Source organism: Apteryx rowi, unplaced genomic scaffold (assembly GCF_003343035.1).
Source record: "Apteryx rowi isolate R43461 unplaced genomic scaffold, aptRow1 scaffold_88, whole genome shotgun sequence".
Lineage (NCBI taxonomy): Eukaryota > Metazoa > Chordata > Aves > Apterygiformes > Apterygidae > Apteryx > Apteryx rowi.
The window spans coordinates 2,489,024-2,514,144 of NW_020451182.1; the positions used below are offsets into that span (position 1 = coordinate 2,489,024).

A 25,121-nucleotide genomic window follows, 5' to 3' on the forward strand; every position below is an offset into this window, starting at 1 on the left:
ATTCTCAATATGGATTCCCAAAGAGAATGGGAATAGAAAGTGCCAAGCTTACCTTTTAAAACTAACAGGCAATAAAAACATCCTTACATCCTTAGTCTAATTACAGCTTTTTTTTTTTTTTTTAAATAAGTAATACCTTTAAAATTGCCTTACAAAAATTGTAACTCCTCACTGATCACTTTACAACTTCACACCAAGAAATTCCCAGACTGAAGGTTTTCACCTCTGTAAGATATATAGCTGTCCTTACAGCTAAGTAATTGTTTAACAACCTTTTTGAGGAACAAAGACGAATTTGGGGTAGCATGGCACACATGCATCAAACATGAAGTCAGATGCAATACAGTAATTTGAACATAGGCTCAAAAAAATCAAGCTGCAGCTTTCTATAGCTGACCTTGGAAAAAAAACAGCTTTTGTAACTCTCCATGAAAAACTTATGTTCAGCAAACTTTAAGGGTCAAGTTTCTGATTATCACAGTTCAAAGAAACTAGGAGCTCAATACTAGAGGAAGAAGAAAAAGCATCCTGGATATAACCGCCAATATTTATACAAAATCAGAATGACCTATGAGCAAGCCTGTAAGTTGTCAGGCTTAGTTTAGGAAAAACATTTTAAAATCAGTTTCATTTCTACAACTTATCTTTCTATACCAGTTCTTCCGGATTTTGTAACTCAAGACTTATGTTTTAAGACTCTAGTTAGGCTGACTGCAAAACTAAGTCTAGTAACAGGCTCCACATATGAGTTTCAGAGGTACTTTGAGAGCTTTGTCCTTTACAGGAAGGACCAAAGAGTTTCCAAGTTTTCACTTTCTTAAATCCTAAGGATCTTTTCTGTCAGCTTCCACCTAATTTAAGCAAAATAAGCCTCATTCTTTTTTTTCCTCCTTGAAAAACTGTAACTTATTTTGAATTCATTCCAGGTAGGTTACCTCAAACTTGCTTATAATTATTAGAAAATAAAAAGTGATCATACAGACAGTTATCACAAAATAAATACTACGTAGCACCAAGTCACACCTCTGCCTGTTAGTGGATTCCTACTCCACAACATGATGAGAGGTCATCTAAGATGGTTTAGCTCCCAAACTCTGCAGGAGAATTTACAGACAATAAGATAACAAACTACACTCTTAATCAAGACAGCCAACTTTGAATTTTAAAACTCTAAAGGTTGAAAAAAGTTGCCTAGAATTTGGTGAACTATAATATAGCGATACCATATATCTACACACAAACATAATAATCCATCTTACAGCACACAACTGCTCTCATAAGTGAGTTATGCTGCTCTTTTGTGGGCTTCAAAAGCAGCAGACTCAGAATGCACTTAACAGTATGCTACATAGTATATTACTATGAACCACCAAGAAAACATAATCCATAGAAGACATTCTTATGATTAATACATTTACAGTTGTCAAATTACTATATAACAGAAAAGCCCTAGGTATCAAATAGAATAAGAATTAAAATAAAGATTTACAGGCATTAATAAAATGCTGTAATAGAAATATGTATCTAGGTTATCCCTAAGAAAACCAACCCAATGTAAGAATCACTAATTTTTTTCTCTACTGAAAATAGGTGGGACAGGAGAACCCATGTACCCATACAAGTTACTGTAGCACGTAAATAATTACTTAGCTTTCAAGGAGACATCAACTTACACACCAAAGCTGCTCTGATTTTCATGATACTTAGAAATATCTGATTAAGCTAGAGTATCATAAAGCTAACCAAAAAAGTAAGTCCTTAATTCCCAAACAGTAAATAAGCCATACAATAAGATGGCAGCTCTTAATTTTCTGCATTTTTTTCTGTCTTAGCTCTGCTTAGCATATCTCCTTTCCAATTGTTCGTCTCAGGCCATGTTTAGTGTGCAGGAATGAGTTGAAACTTGGTTCTGGAAACCCTATGTACACAACAAAAGTTCATATTCAAAGATTAAAAAAAAAAAAATCACTTTCTTCTGAATCCTTATATAAGAAAGTAATTTTTTTTTTTTACATTTATGAAAGAAGAGTTCAAGGTAGACTAGTCAAAGATAATAACTCATTTTTAAATAAAATGTTGGTTACCTGTCTTTAATGTTGGTCAGGTGTCCTCTCCAGTTCTCTCCTGGAATACTAATATTTACATAGGGAAAGATAAATAACAGCCTTAGAATTTCATTTAATAGTACCTGAATTACAGATAAAGAACACTCCTGTTTTGGTCAATGGCTAGAAGTAAAAGACCAACCATCTACACTCCACAGAAATCATACAAAAATTCATATATAATTTAGCAATACCTGAAAATATCAATATACAAAGAATCAGCATTTAACAACATGCAGAGAACCATCACCATCAACCTCCCCAGCCTATGCTGTACCCAAAGAGCACAAATAACCAAGTTGCACTACCAATTTTCAAGTTGCGCCCTACACATCCATAAAGCACTCCAGAATCTGGGAATTTAATCTCTTTTAGAAGTCCTCCACTGCAAACAAAAACCTGAAACTGTGGTGAAGTCTAAACCAAGTGAGAAAGCTCCTATAAAAATCTAGGATAAAATTCAGACAGAGATGAAGGTTTGATCCTGCTTCTATTAGAGTGACAAAGATCTTACTGATATGAATGGCGCAGGATCACATTATGAGGGAGTTACAACAGGAGACAAAAGTTCACAGCAGGAGGAGCCTAGTCATCTAGGATGAACGTGACCACAGCATATGAGAACCTACCATGTTACTTACTACCCTAATAAAGAGATCACACAGAGTTTAGTTTCTTCTCTTCTGGGGTAAGTAGCAAGAAATCAAATGGGAAGCAGAAGTCAAAATTTCTATGCAAATACCTTCCTAAGAGATTAAGAAACATACTAAGGGCAAAGTTGTTCATACCAAAACACTGCATTGGGACTTTTCAATTCCACATCACCACCACCACAGTCCCAGTGTAAACATTTATTTTTGCCCACAAGACCAGAATAGAATATGCCATACCCATGACAACATTGAACAGCAGACATCTCTCCCTTTGCCACTGTGTTTATTATGGTAGGCTGTACAATCACACATGCCATGGACTTCGGAATAACCACCCCACTTCTCCCCTCCTTTCATGTTTTTCATACAAAGACAACAGCAACAGGAAATTCTGCGACTCTTTCTCACACACTAGTTGTCTAGCTTCCGTTTCCAGTATTGTTCTGCCATCATATACAGGCAACACATAGTTCTTGGACAACATACAGACTGCCCCTGCAGGCTCCTCCCCAAGAACTCTTATTAGGTTGAGTTTCCTGCAAATGCATTATACAGCACACACCCACAGGTAAGTTCTTCTCTACTCTCTGGGAAAATAGCAGCCCAACACAGATTTTCGCCCACTAAAACAGACTAGGCTTCAGCCAAGGTGAACTATCTGTTCCCTAGCAGTTCCCAAGAAAGAAAGCAGGTAGGGCAGGGCAGTATATACTGTTCTAACAACTGCAGTGCATTCCCACAGCTGTATTTTCTCACCAGGAGACTAACCTGTAAAATGGCTGTGCAACCTACACAAACCAAACCCAAAGAAGAGTTATACGTGTGTAAGAGACTCCAGCGAACTACACTGGGTATGTATAGCACAACCAGATGCATTTGCAGAGTCTGACCACCATTATTGATGAAAACAAACTGCGGGCTGCCAAACATTCTGCTAAAACAAAGAGCTTTCTATCCATATTTTACCTCCCTTATTATTTTATTTAAGGACAACACTTAATTTTCACTTAACCTAAGCTAAATTGAAATGTAGTAAAAAAAAAATACTAGGAATGTCATCAGCAACTCATGCTGGAATATTGTATTCAGTTCTGGTGTTGACTATGTATAAAGAATGTTGATAAACTGGAGAGGATTCAGAAGAGAACCAAGAAGAGGGTCTAGAAAAGGTTCTCAGAGTACTTTGTCCTTAACAGGATTTACTGCCTCTTTCCTTTAAAGAGAGAAACTATCTCATTTTTTGAACAACTTACTACTTCTCTATGCTGGTAGATTATGGGGGGGAGGAGGGAATCTCATACTTGTGAATATTCCTTATGTATCAACCCCTCAATGAGAAGGGATGAAGTCAAGAGATTTTGGGCAGCCATGACCCATCAGAGTTTCCTACTTTCTTTATCAAGAATGGATATTTAAAAGGTAAGAACTCTTAGGAAGAGGTAAAACCAATAAAAATTTTACACTTGGAGCAGAAATGAAATGCAGCTTTTTATGACAGTATGCTTYCCAAGGAGAAACACCATAAAATAAGAAGCTGAGGGATCTTATTAGCCTTAATCTGTGGAATAATTTGAATCCTATCCTCATGAACTGCAGCTTGCTTTTGAAACGTTATTTACCTTTCAAACCATAGCTTTATACTCCGCATAAATGTTCTGTGAGGGTATATTTGGTTCTCTCTCAAATATAAGAGGATACCAAACAACTCTTTTTTTAACTCAGCATCTTTCATACCCCTGCTGAAGTCAAAAAAGGCCTGCAGAACATCCAAGGTTGGCACCAAATCCTTAGCCAGCATCTCATGGTAAAGTTCACATGCCAGGTTCATTTCTCGGTGACGGCTGGCCGCTTTGATACAGGATTCATAGTTTGTTCTTGAGGGAGTCGTAACTTTTTTTACTTCCTCCAAAAGAGTCAAGGCCATTCTCCATTGATCTGAATTACTCAGCCCCCTGATAAGAAGGTTGTAAGCCCCACTTTCTAATATCTTAAATCTCATTTTCATTATATCATACACATCACAAATTTCTGCCGTCTTCCGTTGTTGGACACACAATGCTAGGTACTTGATCAACAAATTATATCCAATGTCACCATCACTCTTTGCCACAGAAGTCAGCAAGGACTTGGCCACATCTATGGGGCTGTTGCACCTGACCATACTGTTAAGCATCACATCTTCAAATATTTCAGGTGATTTAAAGTTTTCCCTCAGCCTATTCCACTCTTCGGCCTGCAAAGGTTTTTCTGGAGGTTGGACCTTGGCAAACTTATGCCTCGATAGAACTTGACTCACTAATAGTTTCTTCGGAGCTCCAGAAGAAGAAAAGAGTTTTCCTTCAGATATTTTTTTACTCTCCTCATCCCATCCTGTTTCTCCTTCATACTCAATTTCAGACCTTTTCTTGGTAGGAAAAACATCAGTTCCTTTGGAATCCACCGGTAATGCAGTGCTGGAAGATGTCCTAAAACTGAAATAGCTAACCTTTTCTGTATTGGGGATGTTGAAATAGACAGCAAACAGTTGCTGGCATCTTAAAACAGGCCAGAATATACGACATTTCCCTAGCAAAGCCTGCATGCCCTGTTGACTAGTTTGAGAAAAGAGCACCATCATAAGATGAAGTTATCTCACTATATCTAAAGAAGTTATAAAATGGAAAAATATAGTTCGCATGGGAAGGCTTATTATAAAAGCCTTAGGGCTATCAAGCTGCATACATTGCACTCATTCTTCAAAAGGCTTGTCCCATGAGTCTTTTAATCCTGTTATGAAAACAAAAAATGGTAAAATCTTTTTTCACAAAAAGTGATCTCTTAAACTAGGAGCACATTCTTCCAAAATGAGGGTATCTTTCTGCCTAGACAAGTTACTTTGCAGGTTTGCAGCTTATTGTTTCTATTTGTCAGTCGCTGTTAAGAAGAGTAATTAAGGTGCTGTACAGGAGCGGGCAACACTGATGCAGTTATCCAAGAAACACAGGGCTTTTTCCTGCCTTCATCCAAGTCAAGTCAGATTTCCTAAAAATAAACAAAATAAAGACACCGCTACAAAGAATAACATCATAACATGCTTCATGCTTAGTGTAATCTTTGCAGTCACATTTACATGCTAGCAAACACACAAGCCCAGTTTATCCAGACAATTTTAGGTTAGCAGTCCAAGTTCAGGTGACTTATGCAATCCCAACACGGGATTCCTGCGTTAGCTCCCTTATGCCTTTTAACTTGCGACAAGCTTCAGCTTGATGGTGCCCCAGTTACAGACTCTCGGTAACACGGCTGCCAAAGCGGGGGGGGGCAACACCACGCGAGGCGGCTGCGAGCACCCCCCACGCGCGTGTTACTTCACGAAGGCTCAGGACTGCAGCAGCCAGCGGAGCAGCGCCGCCGCCCCCGCCGCCGGGACACCGCGCACAGAGGGCACGCCACCGCGCCGCCGCCCCCTCCCCCGCTCCTGCCAAGCCCCGGGCACAGGGAGCCCGGAGAGCGGCGCCCGGCGGGGCGGCCGTGGCACCCACCGGGGGGGCCCGCACGGCGCCGACGGCGAGGCCGGAGCGGGCACAGGGCCAGACCCCCCCGCCCCTTCCCGCCCAGCTGGAAACGAAAACTCCCGGCGTGCAGCGCGCCCGCGCCGCGTGTTGCATGCTGGGAAACGCAGCTCCTGCTCCTGCCCCTGCTCCCCGCCCCATCCCTGCATCAGGGCAAAAAGCGCTGTCCCCGCCTGGGCTGTGCTGTCACCTCTCCGCAACAGACTCACCCCGCACGATGAGCGGCAGCCATGGGTACCTCGGCACTACAGCATCCCAGCAGGGTGACGCTTAGAGCGGCAGCCATGCGACTACCAGGGCACTAACCTCCACCCAGACCGGAACTGCTCCCCGAACCCGGCGCGTTGGACTTTGAGCCAATCAGAGATTAAGGGGTGGGGCGTGTTGGCCCGCACGTGGCTCTACACACCCAATCAGAGAAGAGCGCAGCACACACCGTGGTAGCGTGTTGTACCGCTATATCGGTTATGGGCACAGCGCCTCGMGGGTCACGTGGGCACAGCAAGACAACGCGCATGCGCGGAGGGCTGGCCGGCCGGGTCAAGGGTCGCTAGGTGCCTTGCCCTCTGTGGTGGTATGCCGGTCACGTGACTCGGGCGCCGGTAGCCCGGATGTGCGGGGCAGGGCGCCGCGGGGGACATGGACTGGAAGCGGAGCCTCAGGAGCCGCCTGGCCGCCCGCAGCGCCCGTGAGTGCCGCGGGGCCGGGGCGGCGCGGCGAGGAGCCGGGCCGGGCGTGTGCAGCGCCTGGGGCCGCGGCAGGGGAGCTCCGCCCCTCCCTGCCCCTCGCTCCTCGCCGCGGGTAACGGCCGCCGCGGGGCGTCGGAGCGCCAACGGCCGCTGGAGGCGGCTCCCGCCGGCGGGGGGAGCGGGCGGCGTCCATCGCCCGCGGGGTCCGTCCCCTCGCGGCAAGCCCGTGTTGGCCCGGGGGCCGGGCGGGCGCGTTGCGCCGTAAACCCCGAACCAGCGGTGCGGGGACTTGTGGCGCCGCCTCGGAGCGCGCTGTGAGCCGGGGCTCGTCTGTGAGCTCTGCTCAGGGCCCCGTGCGGCAGCGCAGCGGGAGCCCTGCCGCGCCGTGCAGTGCCGCGCCGCTGCTGCCCAGAGCTGCCGGCGCGCGAGCTGCAGTGAGGCCGGCCTGGATCGTAGGGCACATGCGGGCTAGTCCTTTACTGTTACAAACCTTAAGCCTTGGCTGGTTGTTAGCATTAACAAGGCTCAAGGCTGAGGAACACTGAGAAACTTGTGTAGCCATGTAGAAATTGGTYTTGTAAAGGCTGGTTTGTCTGTAGTACGTACCTCTGTTACATCTTTGGCTGGTAACTCTTGATTCTTAAATGAATACACAAAGAACTCTCCTAACCTTAAGAATACCATCATATGCCTGCAAGACTGAAAGGTGATATTCTGTTGCTGCTTGTAGTAAGCAGTCTCTTTTTAAAATCTTTGAAAAGCAAGAATGTTGCTACTTTGTCAGTCATAACCATGTATGTGTCCCAACCACATAACTGTATGGTATCAGGTATGTGCAGTTACTGGATAAGGTACTTTGTAGATGCTCAAGTAAATAAGTATATAACATATTCAGTGCACATGCTTATTACCTAAATTAAACATGTGCTTCATTTACTTTTGTGTGGATTCCTCATAATAATTGTGTTATTAAACAGCATAGTTGTATAAAACTCGTGGTTAATTCCTTTTTTCAGGTTCCTTGTTACATTGAAATGCTGTATATTTGGAGTACAGTATGAAAATTCTTTTCTGTATTAATCAGCCAAAAAGAGTGAACAAGAGCTGAAGGATGAAGAAATGGAATTGTTCACAAAATACTACAAGGAATGGAAAGGAGGAAGAAAAAGTGGCAATACATCATATACAAACATACCACGGTTTTACTACAGGGTAAGTGAGGTATCCAGCTATACTTAAACCAAGGACTGTTTCTTATTATAAAAGAAATTATGCATATTCAAAGGGGCATATCAGCCCCAGAACCTTAAGTAGATCAAGATCTGAAAAATGAGAGTTACTGAGCCTACAGTGTGGGTTGCTAAACCACAGTCTACAGTTGTGGATTTCAGCAGTTTCAAATAATTATTTGCTAAGCATCCTATAAAAGACCATGAAATAGCTTGCTAACACTACTATTAATAAGGAAGTAGGCTTGGCTGTTGAATAAAACAATAAAGTCCTTTTTTAGATAAATTAGCTTCTTGTTTTACCTAATTTTTGATATACCAGTGTTATAAAATACACATCCTCCTGTTTTTGTTTAGACATAGTGGTATTCATGAAAAGAATGTGTCGTTGATCTTGCAGACTAAAGACAGAGCTGCTGCTTGCATCATCCAGCAGAAATTTTTGGTCAGGGTATTTATTTCTGAGGTAAACCATATTCAGGGGGAAGTACAAGAAAGAGCACAAGTTTGACATTTTGGTATTGTTAGCACTTGTGTCGCGAAGGAGTGATGCACTTCACTCATAAGAGGGAAGCAGCACTATGTTTATTGCGGTAAGATAGTGACTTAACAAAGTTCAGTTGTAAATAAGAATGATATGACAAGGTTCAGTTGGCAAGGTTCACTCAGTTATTTACTGCATGAAGGACAGGATCAGATGCATGCGCAATGGAGACCCTCCCATTGATTCACGAGGTTCGGAAAGGACCCCCTTGCTTTCTAAACTCCTTCAGAGAGGAGCCTAGGTGCGGCTGGATCCAATCCTAGTCTCAGACTTGGTCAATGGTTTATGTCTAAGGGATTATGTGCACAATTAATCAGAGGTATAACTCAGCAAAGTTTTGCGAAGTTAGCAGAAGTTCAGCATGCTATTAATCACTTACTGAAGATCTGTCGCGGGTAAGGAATCTCTCAACCTCGAGGAGTAACCTTGAGAGACCTCCCTGCTCAGGAGGAGGTTCTGCAGTGCAGCCCACTGCCGTACAGGAGAGCCCAATGGACTCTGGGCTGCCCCCTGTTTATGGGGGGGGAGATGATTGACTCATAGACATATTTGCATGCTAGAGGGGCCTTAGTTGGCGCGTGCTCAATTAGCCCCTGCACACGTGCTGTTTACATGGAGGTCAGGTTGAGGGGGAGAGAGCACATCGAGGGGGAAAGGAGCACACTGTCACAACTTGTCAACACACCTGCTCAGCTACTGTGTAACCTTACAGGATATTCCTTAGGAACATGAGTTTCTGCCGATTAAATTCTCAAATGCCTTTGTTTCAGTTGCTGAATATGCATGCAACCATTCAAATTCTGGTAGTGCTGTATAGCTTCTCATGTAAACATCAGCAGAACTTCCATGGTAAACATCCTCCCATCCCATCCATCTTGCTTGCCAAATCTCATTGATCTTGTCTAGCAGACGATCTCATCTTTGAGACTCAGGCCTACTGTGAAACAGAAGGCGCTCCTGTCTCTCCTGACTAATAGCACAGTAGTAAATGTCTTCTATGTGAGAGCCCTCCTGTCTTGAAGCCATGGGAAAGAGCTTACTAGGTGGGTTATCAGGTGTGAGGCAGGTCTTTTTCAGTTTCTCATGTCGAAGATGTCCTGCTTTAAATATCTATTTCAATATTAAAATAATCTGAGACAGCATGCAAGTGATATTTCTCTATCTAGAAGAAGCAGATACCACACAGCATTCTGGTAGATATTTCAGTATTTTCTATGGAGTAGAACAGTATCAGAAGATATGAGTCAGGTCTAAGAATACTTGTTGGCTCTGTAGTTTTTGAATGCTACTACTGTACAGAAAATTGAAATGCCACAATGTTTATAGCTACCAGCTGAAGATGAAGTCTTGCTTCAGAAATTAAGAGAAGAGTCTAGAGCAGTCTTTCTGCAAAGAAAAAGTAGAGAACTGTTGGATAATGAAGAGCTTCAGGTAAGAAACTATTTTCTGTATGTTTTGAATGGCTTTTGACAGAATTCCTCTGTCTACAGAGTTTTATTGTCTTCTGTCCGTCCACAGAATCTTCTTGTGCAGTTTGTAAGGTGCCTTGTACCTGGGCGAGTTGGCTTGCTGTGAAGTACTGGCTAAAGCCTAAGTGCTGCGTAGTCTTAAGCTGGTAACCTAAGTGTAAAACTTGGATGTTATGATGTAAATGAGGTCTAAATCAATGGCTTCTAGTCTTCCAGTGTATTCCAACAATTTCCTTAGTGGCCCAGAAGAAGAAATAGGTTCTGTTTACATACCATTGAGAGAAACTCCAAAGATGGTTGAATTTACTGCAGTGCTAAGTGTGGCCCTAGAAATCCTAGTAACACATACAGGTGTATATAACACCAGTTTGGAGCAGTGGAAATACTGATTGCTTGCTTTTCTGGCTGAACTGACATTCTGTGCTGATTACTAAATAACTCTGCAGTAAAAATGTATTCTTATATACATATTAAGCACATTGACATCTATAGAGAGATACCTTCTTAACCAAATATAAATGCCTTTTAAGAATCTCTGGTTTCTGCTGGACAAACATCAGACATCACCAATGATTGGAGAAGAAGCAATGATCAACTATGAGAACTTCTTGAAAGTTGGTGAAAAAGCTGGACCTAAATGCAAGTAAGGCTTTCCTCTCTTGTCTGTGCTTATTCTGGCTAAATCTAAGTGGTGCCATAACTTTTGATTATTAAAGTAGATAGAAGCAGTTTAATGGTGAGAGAAATAATGTTCAAAAAGTTATTGGTGAACTTGTTGCTTTGCATCCTTGCAAAGGTTGTGTTGTCCTATATCCTTGTGGGACCTTCTGATAGAGATGTCTGTAAAAGGGGGTACCACAGCCTTTTGAAGAAGCAGCTATAATGAGCATAGGCGTTTTCATGATGCTAGAGTGGTCAGTAAACCAGCTTTCCCTGACATCTTCAGATGGATAAATTTCTACTTTATGTTCTGTGTACATCATACAATGACTAGTCCTTCTTTACTGTTGGAAGCTGCTTCTGCACATAGCTTTGAGTTTTGGGCAGAAGCAGATTTGTTGACAGTACTGTTGGTTCTGTTTATGCATTTATCATTGTGGAAGATTGGAAGCTGCCAAATATTTGTACTAAAGTGGAACGAAATTGAATAAAACATCTTAAAACTCCTAAGTCACTGCTCCTGTTCATGAACAGCAAAGGCTGCTGCTTTATGAGTTTACCATTGTTTCTCGGTAGGATCTTAACTAAGTGTATACTTTCCAAAAATTCACAGAACACTTGTTGGCTGTAGTGTAGCAAATTAACCTCTTTGAAGACACTGAACACATCCTATCTTATTAAAACCATATTTTAAATTGCGTACTGTAACTGGATATGTCAGTGCAGTGTTATCAGATGCACAGAATTAGGTTTTTGTTTATGTTTTACAGGCAGTTCTTCACAGCTAAGATCTTTGCTAAATTACTGCATAATGATCCTTATGGGAGGATATCTATCATGCAATTTTTCAATTATGTCATGCGAAAAGGTTAGTGGATGCTTCCTCTGTGTTAAAGAGTTGTTTTATTTTCAAGGCTGTTTTAAGCTTTGTAATTATTTGCTGTTCTCTTCAACAGTAGTGACATCTAGTCCTTAGTTGCTAATGATGTTTTCCTGTAGGTTTGAGGGGTGGTTTTTTTTTTCCTTTCCTGGTTATTGCAAGGTGGGGGGGGTCCCCCTACATCTGAAGGCAGCCTCTCCCATCAGCCAGAGATCTCCTTCATCTGCTTATCTCTCTCTCTCACACACACATATATAATATATTATTTATATAATATTATATATTTATATTATATAATGTATATAATATTTCCTTTATTCATGTAGTATTGCAAAGAGCAAAACAGAATAGAGTTGCTATGTGGCCAGTGTGACCCTAATCACTGGGATCAAAATGTCCAGTAGGTAGAGCTTTATTTCCCTTTTACAGAATGTTATTATCTGTAATTTATAACTGTGCTTGTCAAATAGTATATTCTTGAGTTAAATACTTGATCATGTGTTTGTGACTATAGCTTTGCTATGTTTTCAGCTATTTTTGCTTATAAATAACGACTGGTGCTGAAAAACACAGTGGCTTGTTTATCTGCATTAGATCTCATTTAAAAAGATAAGGCTGAGCAGCAGAAAGGAAGGTTGCCTTATTGCCTTGTTGTAGCTATTGCGTTCTCAGGTCAGGTAGAGCCTTCAGGAGGGGAGGATGGCACTTTTCCCTAGAGCAGCTGAGCTTGTTTAACTTAGAAAATCTTGCGGAGCAGAGGATGAAGGGGGTAAGAGATGAGAGAGGTGCTGAGTAGGAGACCTGGTGAGTAAAAGTGCAAAGTATGCGATTCCTGGAAGGAGTAATAGACCTGTTTGCAAAAAAAACAGCAGACTCGAAAGCTGCAGGATGAAAGGAGACTTCCTGTGAAGAAATAATCTTTGAAAACTGCATGCATTTCAAAAAGACCTACCCAGAAGGACACAACAGAGATTGTTTCAGAGCTCTTAAAACTTTTGGGTGAAACAAATGAAATTAATCCTTGTGTATCCAAGGCAAGACATAATCTTGATATGATTTCATTTTCAGACTTTGGCCAACACAGGGTCCCATCACAGTGTTTGTTTGCAGGTCCCACTTGAGCCAGCTGAATGAGAATCCTTGCTTCTTCCTAGCTTTCAGCATTGCCAAGTAAAATTAGCCCAGTAGCATGTCTGTGCAGTAGCCAAGATCACTTCTATTGTCTGTTGTACAGATGCATTTTTTTTATGAGCTCTTAAGACCAGACCAGCAACTGTTAAAGGAAAAAAAGGACTTAAATTTCTGTAGGAACTTTCAGTTAATAGTTTAGACTGGAATTAGTAACCTTCATCTGTATTTACTGCTAAGTGTCCCTCAGTATGGTTCTGAAAGGAGGGGAAAGCAGCAGGTGGTGAAGGGAGTCACTCCACAGCTGCTTAACCTGATCTAGGTCTGGACAGTGCAGCCCCGCATTTTGCCTTAAGCTGAGGGAGCTCACACAACTGAGTGGTCAGCCTCCAGAGAGAGTGGTGCTGCTGCAGGGAAGGGGCCATACCAGCCTAAGCTTAAATCATCTTAAACTGCTGTGCCTCAGATGCCTTATGGTATTTTTTTTTTTTTTAAGCAATTGAACTCAGTAATGAGCTTTGGKTTTTTTTCCTTTATATGTTCATTACAGTTTTATGGATAGCTGCATGCAGCCACATACTTGTCCCAAGCACATAGTTTCTGTCTTTCTTCATGACCTACCCAGCCCTTTTGAGAGGGTCCAAGAGAATGGCAAAGTTAATGGTGAAGTGTTCCCCAAAACACCATTGTGTCTGCTTACAATGACATTCCCTCTCCAGGAGAAAAGGTGATTGAGCCTGGCTTTGTCCACACAAGTAAAGCCTAGTAAAGGTGTCTTGGATCACTTCAGTGTCCAATGTACTTATCTTTAAACTCAAGCCGACAAAGAAACAGCCTTGCCCTGCAATCTTTACCCTATTGTTTTTGAGTAATGCCTAACCTGCCTTGACAAGCACTTACCCAGGAGAGAAGAATGTTGGTATGAAGTTCAGCTCCTGGGTTTTGCAAGAGGACTTCTAAACTGTCTTCACTAAAGGAAAGTTAGATTTAACATGGGGCGTGAATACTGCTTTTCTATGCCTAATCTGTACTCCGTCTCTGTTACTGTGCTCTAATGATGGCAGAGTGATTGGAAGATGATACCTTTTGAGTTGTAACCATAAAGATTTCCCTGGCCTATCTCTTGCAGTTACTGCTGTCCTGAAGCGCTTTGTCCTGTGTACTGTCTGATTACTGCACATTCCCAGTACAAAAGTAGATGCTTGTACTCCTCCAGTTCTGCTGTTGTAACTCAGAAGTGAGGTCAGGACTCCTGAGTGCAGCTGCAATGCCTCACTTTGTAGAAGGGGCTGTGCAATCTGTGCTGAAGCAACCTGTGACAAGCAGCCTGTATACCACATTGTAGAGCTGTCTCAAGTGCAGTGAAAACTTGCTGCTACACATCTGTCTGGTTTGGTGAGAGAGAACAAATCCATATGGTTCAATGTACTGGATAGAATGTGACACTTGCTCAGGTGTTTCTCATGGCTAGTTATTATGCTGCAACCAAAACTGTCTCATGCCATGTATGCCTAGTTACTCACCAACTCAGAGGGTGAATTGTGATTTTTTTTTTTTTTTTTTTTTTTTTTTAAAGATGGTTTGGTACCTATCTTGGCTCTGCTTAAGTCTTAGAAAAATCAAGAAATACAGGGGGGTACTTAATATCTAAGATTGCCACGTGCCCTTTTTATTTATTTATTTATTTATTTATTTACAGTGTGGCTTCATCAGACGAGAATAGGTCTCAGTTTATATGATGTGGCAGGGCAGGGCTACCTCAGAGAATCAGTAAGTAATTAATCCTTGATGAATTTAACGTCTGTCTTTACTCAGGTGACAAAGTATCAGAAGGGCTCCAGTTCTATTCCAGTTTTACACCATAAAAGCTGAATCATAATCTAGATTTGGGGAGAGCAAATTTGTTTGGATAAATAACAATCTCTCTGTTTTAAAGATTTGCTGGTGAGGCTGCTGCTAGCCTTAGCAACACATGTAATTTTCTGAAAAGGAGATTGAAAAAGAGATATCAAGGCTTCATATGATTTACATTTTAATAGATTTGGTAGAATAGAGTAAAAATCAGGAAAAGCATGGCTACAGCAGGCCTGAAGGAATAAGCTATTTTTCTGTTCTAACAGAAGTTAATACTATAAAATAAATAAGAAGACTCAATTTAAAAGGTCTGTTAAAGAATATTCAGCAATAAGATAATCCAATTATGAGTTATGCATTGGGGTTTTTTAACATTCTGCTTTATTTGTAGGCAATTTCAGTTATGGTAGCACACATGCATATTACATACATAACCTAGGATTTCTTGCACTGAGACAGAAACTCTTCTGCCTGCCTTCTTGCTCTTTCCTGCATTGTTACAGGACTGTATTTTTAACAAATAATGCTTGAAAGTCAGAGTGGAGTCTAAAGAACAAATGCAGTTTAAACAATAGTTGTATTTAAAGTTTCTGTGCATGCATTCTTTCTTAATTTTACAGGATTTGGAAAACTATATTTTGGAACTCATCCCTACTTTGCCACAGCTGGATGGTTTAGAAAAGTCTTTTTACTCCTTCTATGTCTGCACAGCAGTTAGAAAATTCTTCTTCTTTCTAGATCCTCTCAGAACAGGTAGGTCCATGTTTTCAAAATTCTGAATATGTGGGAATATTCTCACTTCTAAAATGATTGCACAGAAGCTATTTGCACCTTCAGAGTGATATGTAGTTATCTTTATAGGCTTCAGTTCAGCAATCTTGTATTTGAAGATTAATCTCCACTGAAGACCGTGAGTCTCTATGTGGGTCTGATAATCTACTTGCACAGCTAATGAGTTTTAGTGAAATATCCCTCAATTGTGGTACTATAGAGTTATCTCATTGAAGTTAACAAATAAGATGTTTCATCATAATGCAGAGAAAACTGGATGTGACAACTACTAACTCAGAACTGCTTGGCAGAACATCAGCAGAGCTGTGCAAATGTTCAAGAAGGCTTATTACGATGTGCTTCTCCTGTGATTAAATTTGTGTACACCATATATGTTCACGAGAAAAGGTTTTCAGTTATGACAGCTAATTCTGTTATTACAGATCTAGCTCACTTGGGCAACGGTGTGCTTTTTCCCATGCCCTTAAATTAAGTTAGTCACAAACTACATGCCTTTTCAAGATCTAGCTGTGCTAGCTGAAGATGTCAGAGCTGTGTGGACAGTAGACTCTGGCATAGGTAATTACAAACATGTAGAGAGGGTATATGAGAAATTATACTGTCATTATTTTTCATGATCATTTGCACAGCCAGTATCTGCACACCAGCAGAAGTTCATTCTGCCACCGTATCTTTGTCAGGTCTGTAGTTTATGAAAGTGTTTAAAAAAAAAAAAAAAAAAATCGCGTCACCTAAGAGATATTGTTAGTGCAATAGGAGTTTTAAGCATGTTTTCTTTGCATTTATTTTATATTTCAAGTTGATGTTCAACGTTCATTTGTTTTCTGTCTAGTTTTCTGGTATTTAAAGTTCCAAGAGAACTCTCCTTCTACCAATATCAGGCTTGTTTTGTTGTCGAGTCATTTAAAAGGTATTTTTATTTTATCTTTTAAATGACAACCTTATCCTTGACGTTACAAGTTAGTTAATAAAAAAGAAAAGCATTTCTGCTCAGAGTACCTCTTGCTTAAGTAGAACCACCTAAGTGAGTACAGCCAGATGGATATATTGCTGGGTGATTGTTATAATGTACTTTCTTTTTCTTCCTGTAGGGAAGATAAAGATACAGGATATTTTAGCTTGCAGCTTCCTAGATGACTTGTTGGAGGTAAGATCTTGTAGCATATACTATTGTATTTTAGTTTACTCTTTCTGAATTCTAACTTTTATGTTTCACCTAGTTAAGGGATGAAGAACTTTCTAAAGAAAGTCAAGAAACAAACTGGTTTTCTGCTCCTTCTGCATTAAGAGTTTATGGTAGGTTCTTTTATAGGTGAACTTTTTTTTTCTCTCTACCTTGTATGACATAGTCACATACTTAGCATTATTTTTTCTCTGTTATTGCCTCTTTAAATCCTGCTGATACCTTGTCTTTTCAACTCCTCTGGACATACCATCAGTCCATCCTCCTAACTTTCTTTTATAGTTTTTGTTCTCTTTCCCTCTGTTTACTGTTGCATTGTGTTCCTTGCATTCCTCTGTACCTTCTGTTTTGACTGCTCTGTTTGTGCTTTTGCATTGCCCTTGGCTCTTTTTTACAGCAAATCTCTGATGAAGATGCTAGTTTTTCCTTTAAAGCCAACACTTAACTCATCTGTTCCTTTCTGTGTGTACTCAGCCTTTATTTTTGAGCCATCACCTTTGAGTAAAGCTATTAGCACCTCGTTACAGGAATTCTTGTCTCCCCTGTGTTCTGTGCTCATTTATGGTGCTCTATGAATATTCCTATGGATCTAGAATATTCCCACTTAATAATTTAAATCATAAAGTTAGTACAGTTAAATGTTAAATACGTGCTAAACATTTTCCTCCATTGAACAGTTCTTTGCTGATCTAGGGATATTATGTTTTGGCCTCTTTATCCCCTCTCTAGGCCAGTACTTAAACCTTGATAAAGATCACAATGGCATGCTCAGCAAAGAAGAGCTGTCCCGCTATGGAACAGGGACTCTGACCAACATATTCTTGGATCGTGTCTTCCAAGAGTGCTTAACCTACGATGGAGAAATGGTAATCGCATATATTTACTCTGTTCCCAATTTAAAAGCATCTGCTTATTGCTATTGAAAATGTCTCATAATCACTATCTTTAAAATAAATAGTGGCTGGATGTAAAGTAATTTTTGTTTCTCATTATGTGTGTGACTGACAGCAGAGCAGATTAGAAAATTGATTTTCTGATGTCAGGATGATCGCAATGGGACTGAAAGACAGGAGTTGCTTTTTTTTTTTGAAAAGCAGAGGTGCTATAAAATCTAGATAATCTAGGATAAAGTCTCTCTTCCATTTGTACGTTCAATAATGCAAAGTGCATGTTGATAAAATGTTTAGATATAGCAATGCTTTTTAATGACATTTAATTTTTTAGTTAAAGAGAGCCAAAGAAAAGTGACACATCTTAAGACTAACCCAACAGTTAGCTAACCTGTATATTTCATTGTGAAGACAATGGTAATTTTATTGTAGGCTATCTACAGCTGTAAATGATGGGAAGTCTAACCTGATTTAGAGCTAAAATTAAAACTGATACTTTCTTTTGAAAGCTTTCCTTAGTCTATCATTACTTTTAGTATCTGCGTTCACATGACCTGCCTCAAAAAGTGATAAATGAAAAATTCACTGCACAGTTCTTCTGTGTTCCTTATCTTAGCAGTGTTTCATAGAATCACAGAATCACTGAGGTTGGAAGGGACCTCTGGAGATCATCTAATCCAGCCCCCATGCTTAAAGCAGGGTCAACAAAAACAGGTTGCTCAAATGCTTTGTCCAGCTGTGTTTTGAATATTTCCACCCCTCTGGTCAATCTCTTTCAGCGTTCAAATGCCCTCACAGTAACAACATATTTTCTTATGTTTAAATGGAATTTTATTTATTTCAATTTGTTGCCTCTTGTTCTCTCACTGGGCAGCGCTAAGAAGAATCTGGCTCTGTCTTCTTTAGTACCCCCCTCTCAGGTATTTATGCACAAGGATGACATCTTTCCTGAGCTGCCTTTTCTTGAGGCTAAACAATCCCAGCTCTCTCAGCCTCTCCTCGTATGACAGCTGCTCCAGTCCCTTAATCATCCTTTGCTGGACTTGCTGCAGTATGTCCATGTCTCTCTTGTGCTGGGGAGCCCAGAATTGGACCCAGCACTCCAGATGTGGCCTCACCAGGGCTGAGTAGAGGGTAAGGATCGCCTCCTTCGACCTGCTGGTGATGCTTGTTCTAGTGCAGCCCAGGATGCTGTTGGCCTTCTTTGCTGCAAGGGCACATTACTGGTTCACGTTCAGCTTGCTGTCCACCAAGACCCCCAGGTCCTTCTCTGCAAAGCTGCTCTCCAGCTGGTCAGTCCCCAACCTGTACTGGTGCATGGGGTTATTCCTCCCCAGGTGCAGGACTCTGCACTTTGCTTTGTTGAACTTCATGAGGTTCCTGTCTGCCCATTTCTCCAGCTTGTCAAGGTCTCTCTGAATGGCAGCACAAAAATCTGGTGTTTAAGGTGGATAAGGTTGTTGTGTATATATAGGACCATAGGATTTCTGTTAATTGTCACAGATCAAAATGTGATTGGCCAAATTAGCAACTCCTGATCTAAGGATTATGTGCTTTATTTGGTCACATAGTTCACTCTCAGATAACAGTAAGCTTACTTATGCTGTACATTTATGATTTGTTGTAATGAAAACTTGTTATTGGCTTTCCTTCCCTAGTTGAGTATGCTAAGCAGTCTAAGGATGTAATAAACAAGCATTGTTTAAAAATATATATAGCCTGTTAAATTTGGATTTCTGCTTGGAATCCTAATTTGCATATAAAATGGCAGTGGATTTGCTATCCTCAGCAGTCACTAGAAACTAACTTTTCTGTTCACATCAGTGGCAGCAGCCATTTTCTGTTTCATGTTGTCTTTTTCAGAAAACAAACTGCTCCCCTACAATGAAATAGCTGCCAATTACAATGTTCCTGCTTGCAAAATCAATTTAGAAAGAAGACTGTAATAAACATGATTGTATCTACTTTTAGGACTATAAGACCTACCTGGACTTTGTGCTTGCATTAGAAAACAGAAAGGAGCCTGCAGCTCTGCAGTATATTTTCAAACTGCTTGATATAGAGAACAAAGGATACCTGAATGTCTTTTCCCTTAATTATTTCTTTAGGGTAAGTCTCTTTATACAGGTAGGCCATTTTCTGTGTTTATGGTGTTATAGCCTGTGTGCTTCTGCATACAGATCTGCAGGGAATCACTTTAAATTACCGATACCCACTGGGAGGCTAGTGACTACTTCTTAGAAGATTTAAAATATTAAAAAACCTGTACTTCAAAACTTGGAAAGAATTCAAAAGGTATTTTCAACATTTTATTTGCAGTTGAAATTAACTGGTTTGATTTCATTTAGAAAAAATATTTTCTATTGATTTTTTTAAAAAAAATTGAAATTGTCCTGAAATTGCCTGACCATTACCTATTAAAATCTCTTATGATGGTTCTAATTGGTTATTCCCCATGCTTTTAGTTTCCACTGTGATGCTAAAATTCAATATAAGAAATGAAGATACTGAAGTGCAGTGATGACTTGTACAACTGTGGGATCTTATATTCAGTGTGTTGATGCAGAAAAACTTCTTGCATTTTTCTTACTCTCTGCTTTTATCCATTGCTTCGATAGTTGCGTTCTTTCTTTTATTCATTTATTTATTTATATTGAATTGGTACCTCAAATGTCATGGGCAGGGGGAAGTTGGATAGGGGAATGTTACATGGTTTAAAAAAAAAATTGTGGGGGGGGTGGTTTAGGCTGAGTTATAAGTAATGCGTTTTTCATGTTCAAGATCCTTCTTCAGTGGTGTTTACTTAGACACGGGGACAAGCACTTCAATTTTCCGTATGTGGGTCTTTGTACTCTATCTTTAAGAATAAACTGTGTTGTTGTACTTAGCCCCACGCTGTAAGCATGAAGAACAAGTATATATTTCGTTCAACTCTAAGTAAAGCATTCAAGCCTGCTCAAAGGCATAATCTTGTATCCTCTTTATTTCTATATTGTAATAAATCCCTGGCATAAATTTTGGGTGATAGTGACTGCAGCTATATAGGATTTTTTTAATCTGGAAGACCTTTCCTGAAAAGGAAAGGGATATTTATAACCCCACCTCCCTTCCCCCCCCCCCCTTTTGGCAGCTTGGAATAATAATCTAGGTTGAAAGAGACCTTTTGAGGTTCCCTGCTTCTACCATCTACTCAAAGCAGGGCCAGCTTCGTGGTTAGGTCAGGTTGCTCAGGGCAGTGTCCTGGTGAGTTTTGAGTAACTCCAAAGATGGAGAATCTRAAGTCTCTTCTGGCAACTTGTTCCACTGTTTGCCCACCCTTCCTGAGAAGTTCCTCCCCCCTTCCCCTCTTGCTGCAGCAGTTTGTGTCACTTTCCTCTTGTCCTGCATGCCTGCATGTCAGCGCATGCCTCCACAAAGAGTCTGGCTGTGTCATCTCTTCAACCACCTGCTAGGTAGTTGAAGACAGTAACTATGTCCCATCCCTTGCCTTTCTCCCAACTAAATAAACCCCCTTCTCAAGCCTCTCTTCATGAGTGATCTGTGCTTCAGCCTCTAAACCATCCTGATAGCTCTCTGCTGGACTTGCTCTCATTTGTCACTGCCTGTTATATACTGAGGAGCCAAAAAGTGTAAGGCTGCATCTGGAGTATTGCATTCAAATGCTGAGTAGAGGGGAATAATCACTTCCCTGACCCTGCTAGCTACAATGGTACCACACCGATGCAGCCCAGTACGCATCTGCCTTCATCAATACAGGGGCACCCTGCAGACTCTTGTTCAAACCTCTTGTCCGCCAAGACGTCTAGCTTCTTTCTTGCAAAGTTGCTTCTAATTAATTGGCCCCTGGAGTGTACTGTTTGCATGGCATTACTCTGGTCCAGGTGCAGGCAGGATTTTCCATTGACCTTTGAACTTTGAAATTAACTTAATGTAGTGTAGCCCTGTTATATAAACACTATGGAACAGATTGACTTCAGTATCTCAGTTATTGCGTATCTTAATGGGAAGCTGTTGGACCAGGACATGACAATAGTAAGGATTCTAGAGAAATTAAGAAATTACTTGTCTTGTCTCCTTGCTTTTACAGTCCACCATTCCCACCACTTCCTCCACTTTGCTAGCTTGGCAGTAGGATGCACAGAGACTTGGGGCCATACCAACTGTCAGTAACTCTGACTTTATTAAAGGGTTTTAATTTGCAGTTTTAGACTTCACAAAAATACAAATTTTAGTGTTGTCATAATACTTGAGTATCTTAATATGAAAGTCAGCTTAACAAGGTAATTCTGGATAAGCTGTCATCTCACGGCCATTTTGCATGTCCATTTCCAGTAATATTCCATGCCTTAGGTATTGAAAAAGACTCCCTGACTACAGCAGACAGTTGGTCAGACTCCACAACCTGGTCCTCCTCAAACTTTTGGAAATGGAATGTGCTGTGTAAGCCTTCTCTTGAAATCAGAAAAAATTCCTTTTGACTCTCTGAATAACTTTTTATGCTAGCGTAGGTGTGGGTAGATCTGCACCTACAGGAACTGTGCTGATATAGCTATCCCGAAAAGGCAGTACAGCTGGTATTAGTGAAACAAATGTTTTTGTTCATAGTTGTTTTCTGCAGGCAGAGGCTTGGTGATACAGCTGTTTAAATAGTATCACACTGAAAGGGCTAATAATAGGGAATAATATTTTACTTCAGTCCAGAAATGTCCACTTTTGGCACAAACAAGGAACCTCTCCATAGACAAATGCTCAGCGGTATACATTGTTTCCCTCATGTTGTTGTTTGATCAACCAGAATGCGGGTTCCATTTTCAAAGTAACTTAATGTGGAAATAGCCACATTGCTTTGTCTGTCGATTATCTTTTACCTTCTATTTTTCCCTAGTCTGTACTTAATGTTTCCTAGCAAAACTAAACCTTCTGGTCTGAGCGTATATCTTAAGCTTTGAATGTTCAGTGAACCTTCATATCCATGTGTCTGCAAATCCCATGTGCTGACTGCTTAATAAATGGTCATAATGAAAGTTTCACTCTTGTCATATTGACGAAGAACTGTGGAGCAGATCATTGATTGTGGGAAAACTCACTCCTGCCTTACTTGTGGAAGAGAAAATTGGTTGCAAGCTGTACTGTTAATGCTTTGTCACAGCGCAATACCGCTTAAGATACAAAAGTATTTAAAAAAAAAATTTCATATAGTGTGTCAGTATAGTACTGTACTACCTGTTTCTAACTTTTCTTTTGTTTCTAGGCTATTCAGGAACAAATGAAAATCCATGGACAAGAACCAGTTTCTTTTCAGGACGTCAAGGTTAGTTTTCCTGAATAGAGTACTACGTGAAATATCTGAATAAGTATTTCATAATTTACTTACGTAATATTGTAGTTTCTAAGTTGGGGTATATTTATTTGCAGAATAGTAGAAGTGGTCTGACTTGTCCTTTTCATAAGTTTGAAAATGGCTCTCTTTTCGGGAGTTGCTCTAGAAGAAAATTTTAGTACACAACTGTTCTAATAGGGTTTTCTTATTAATAGGCAAAGTATCTATACTGCCATGCCTTACACTTAAATATATTTAGTGTGTCTATTTATAATTCAGGATTATTTGGGTGAGGGTGGCTGCTGACTGAAAAGTGTCGATAAAAATGGCTGAGCACACTGCTTCTATCTCTAGCAAGTTATTATACTTTGTATCTAAAAAGACTTTCTTGACAGCTTTTTGTAAATTGCTGTGGATGGCACTGGTTACCCAAAGATCATTCTGTATATGGTATAAAATAGCCACTATTCAGTAATTGGGGGGGGGGGGGAGTTCTTATTTTTTTTCCTTCTTCAATTTTGACTTTTCTTTCATAGGATGAAATCTTTGATATGGTAAAGCCTAAGGATCCTTACAAAATCTCCCTTCAAGACTTAATCAATAGCAGTCAAGGAGACACTGTTACCAGCATTCTAATTGATCTGAATGGGTTCTGGACATACGAGAACAGAGAGGTCCTTGTGGCAAGTGATAATGACAACACTGCTGATGTTGATGATACGTGACTTTGAACAGGAGTAGACTGTATCCATAGAGACATCTTTAACTAATGCATTAACTAACTGTTGGAAGCTGGAAACACTTGTTACCTGAATCAATGCCTCTTCCATTTTACTTCTTTCCCCCCTTGCTCTCCCTCCAGCATATAATATAAAATGCGGTACATACAGGGACTGCTGAATTGATTTCTGAAGCCAAAATAGCAAGTCTTGTTTAAGAGGCAACAATGATCTGTTTGTTTCTTTTGTTTTGTTTTTTTTTAATAAATATTTTTGGAGTCATTTCTTAAGTACCAAGAGTTGTTCTTATTTGGATACCCTATTCTAGAATGTGAATTTATCCTGAGAGTGAGGATGCAGTTCTCTGATATATTCAGCACTGGCCTGTACCCACTTGGCCAATACCAAGCCTCCCCCTTAATTTTGGGTAGCTTCCAGTTATGATGGCACTGTTGAAGGCTTTTGCCTTTACAACCAAATGCTTAAGAGGTAAAAAGCTTTAAGCATTTTCCTTCTTTATGTGTCCAGCTGTAAATGTCTGTAATAGAAAGGATAAGTAAATAACTATTGAGCAGATAGATTGAATAATTATCTACTTAAAAGGTTCACTGATGGAAATAAAACAGCATAGCTTTAGGTCTAGTTAAAATTAATCTCAACACCTGCATAAAGGCTTTCACCAACTTAACCTCCTGTGTAAGTACTTTATGTAATTTAACTTAATTATACAGCTGAGCTACAGCAGTAGTTAAAGCAGTAAAACACTCTTACTCTTTTCACAAATCTGTAACTGTTTCAACCTTCAGAAAAAATTACAATAGATGCAGGCCAGAAATGGTTACCATCCTGCACTATTTATTACTGCCTACCTAAGTTTAAGGTAGTGCTGAACAAGTCAGGTAAATTAACAAGTACTATGTGAAATTATAAGGGAAGTATAATACCTTGAAATTCAATGCCTGGATGTGTGACTCAAAATGAAACAGTGAACAGGCAGGTACTCCTGTGGGCAGGCATAAAGCTTAAGACCACACCAGTTTAAAGGAAAAGCCATAGCCAATTTCCAGTTCAAAAATTATATTAAATATAAAATAACCAGTTAATGCATTTACAGAAAAATTTAAAGTAACCACTTTCATACAGTTTGCAAAAACTAAAAGAAGAATTAAGTTAAGGCACAGTGAGTAATAGAGCATTTTATACAAAGAAGTTAAAGCCCAAGGCAGTGAGAGCATTCCTTAATGCAACAGCTAGGGAGGAAAAAAAAAAAATCAGAACTGACAATTTCTTGGCAGAAAAGCAACACACATCCTTCAGCTGTAGAGGTTTTACTCTTGAACTACTAGAGGCTTTTTACATTTGACACAGTACAATAACTCCCAACACGATGTTTTTCTATATATTCCCCAGGTGTTGAACCAAGCTTTTCCTTGCAGATATTCAGGGCTAAGGAAT

General features: G+C 40.3%; 2 protein-coding genes across 7 annotated transcripts in view; one reads left to right on the forward strand and one right to left on the reverse strand.

Annotated features, from left to right (window-relative positions):
* Positions 1-6,606, reverse strand: part of KIAA0391 (KIAA0391 ortholog) — a 57,988-nt gene extending 51,382 nt beyond the window's left edge. For 3 of the 5 annotated variants that reach the window (XM_026090865.1, XM_026090862.1, XM_026090866.1), the window contains exons 1-3: positions 6,519-6,606; positions 4,378-5,779; positions 2,085-2,132 (exon numbers count right to left, since the gene is read on the reverse strand). In XM_026090865.1, the coding sequence (XP_025946650.1) occupies positions 2,085-2,132; positions 4,378-5,375 (1,046 nt within the window). In that variant the 5' untranslated portion in view covers positions 5,376-5,779; positions 6,519-6,606. Of the gene's footprint in view, positions 1-2,084; positions 2,133-4,377; positions 5,780-6,279; positions 6,335-6,518 lie in introns of those variants that run through there. The other 2 variants (XM_026090863.1, XM_026090864.1) reach the window with 2 other exon arrangements.
* Positions 6,607-6,824: 218 nt separating this feature from the next.
* PPP2R3C (protein phosphatase 2 regulatory subunit B''gamma) lies at positions 6,825-23,959 on the forward strand. 2 transcript variants are annotated; one of them, XM_026090860.1, is made up of 13 exons: positions 6,825-6,997; positions 8,083-8,210; positions 10,098-10,202; positions 10,771-10,883; positions 11,671-11,768; positions 14,608-14,678; positions 15,383-15,515; positions 16,646-16,701; positions 16,775-16,850; positions 17,467-17,603; positions 19,599-19,736; positions 22,879-22,938; positions 23,484-23,959. In XM_026090860.1, exons 1-13 carry the CDS (start codon positions 6,949-6,951, stop codon positions 23,670-23,672), a joined length of 1,353 nt encoding a protein of 450 aa, XP_025946645.1. In that variant the 5' UTR covers positions 6,825-6,948; the 3' UTR covers positions 23,673-23,959. The 2 variants fall into 2 exon arrangements, with proteins under 2 accessions (XP_025946645.1, XP_025946646.1); XM_026090861.1 differs by having other exon boundaries at positions 6,826-6,997; positions 8,015-8,210.
* Positions 23,960-25,121: the final 1,162 nt, after the last annotated feature.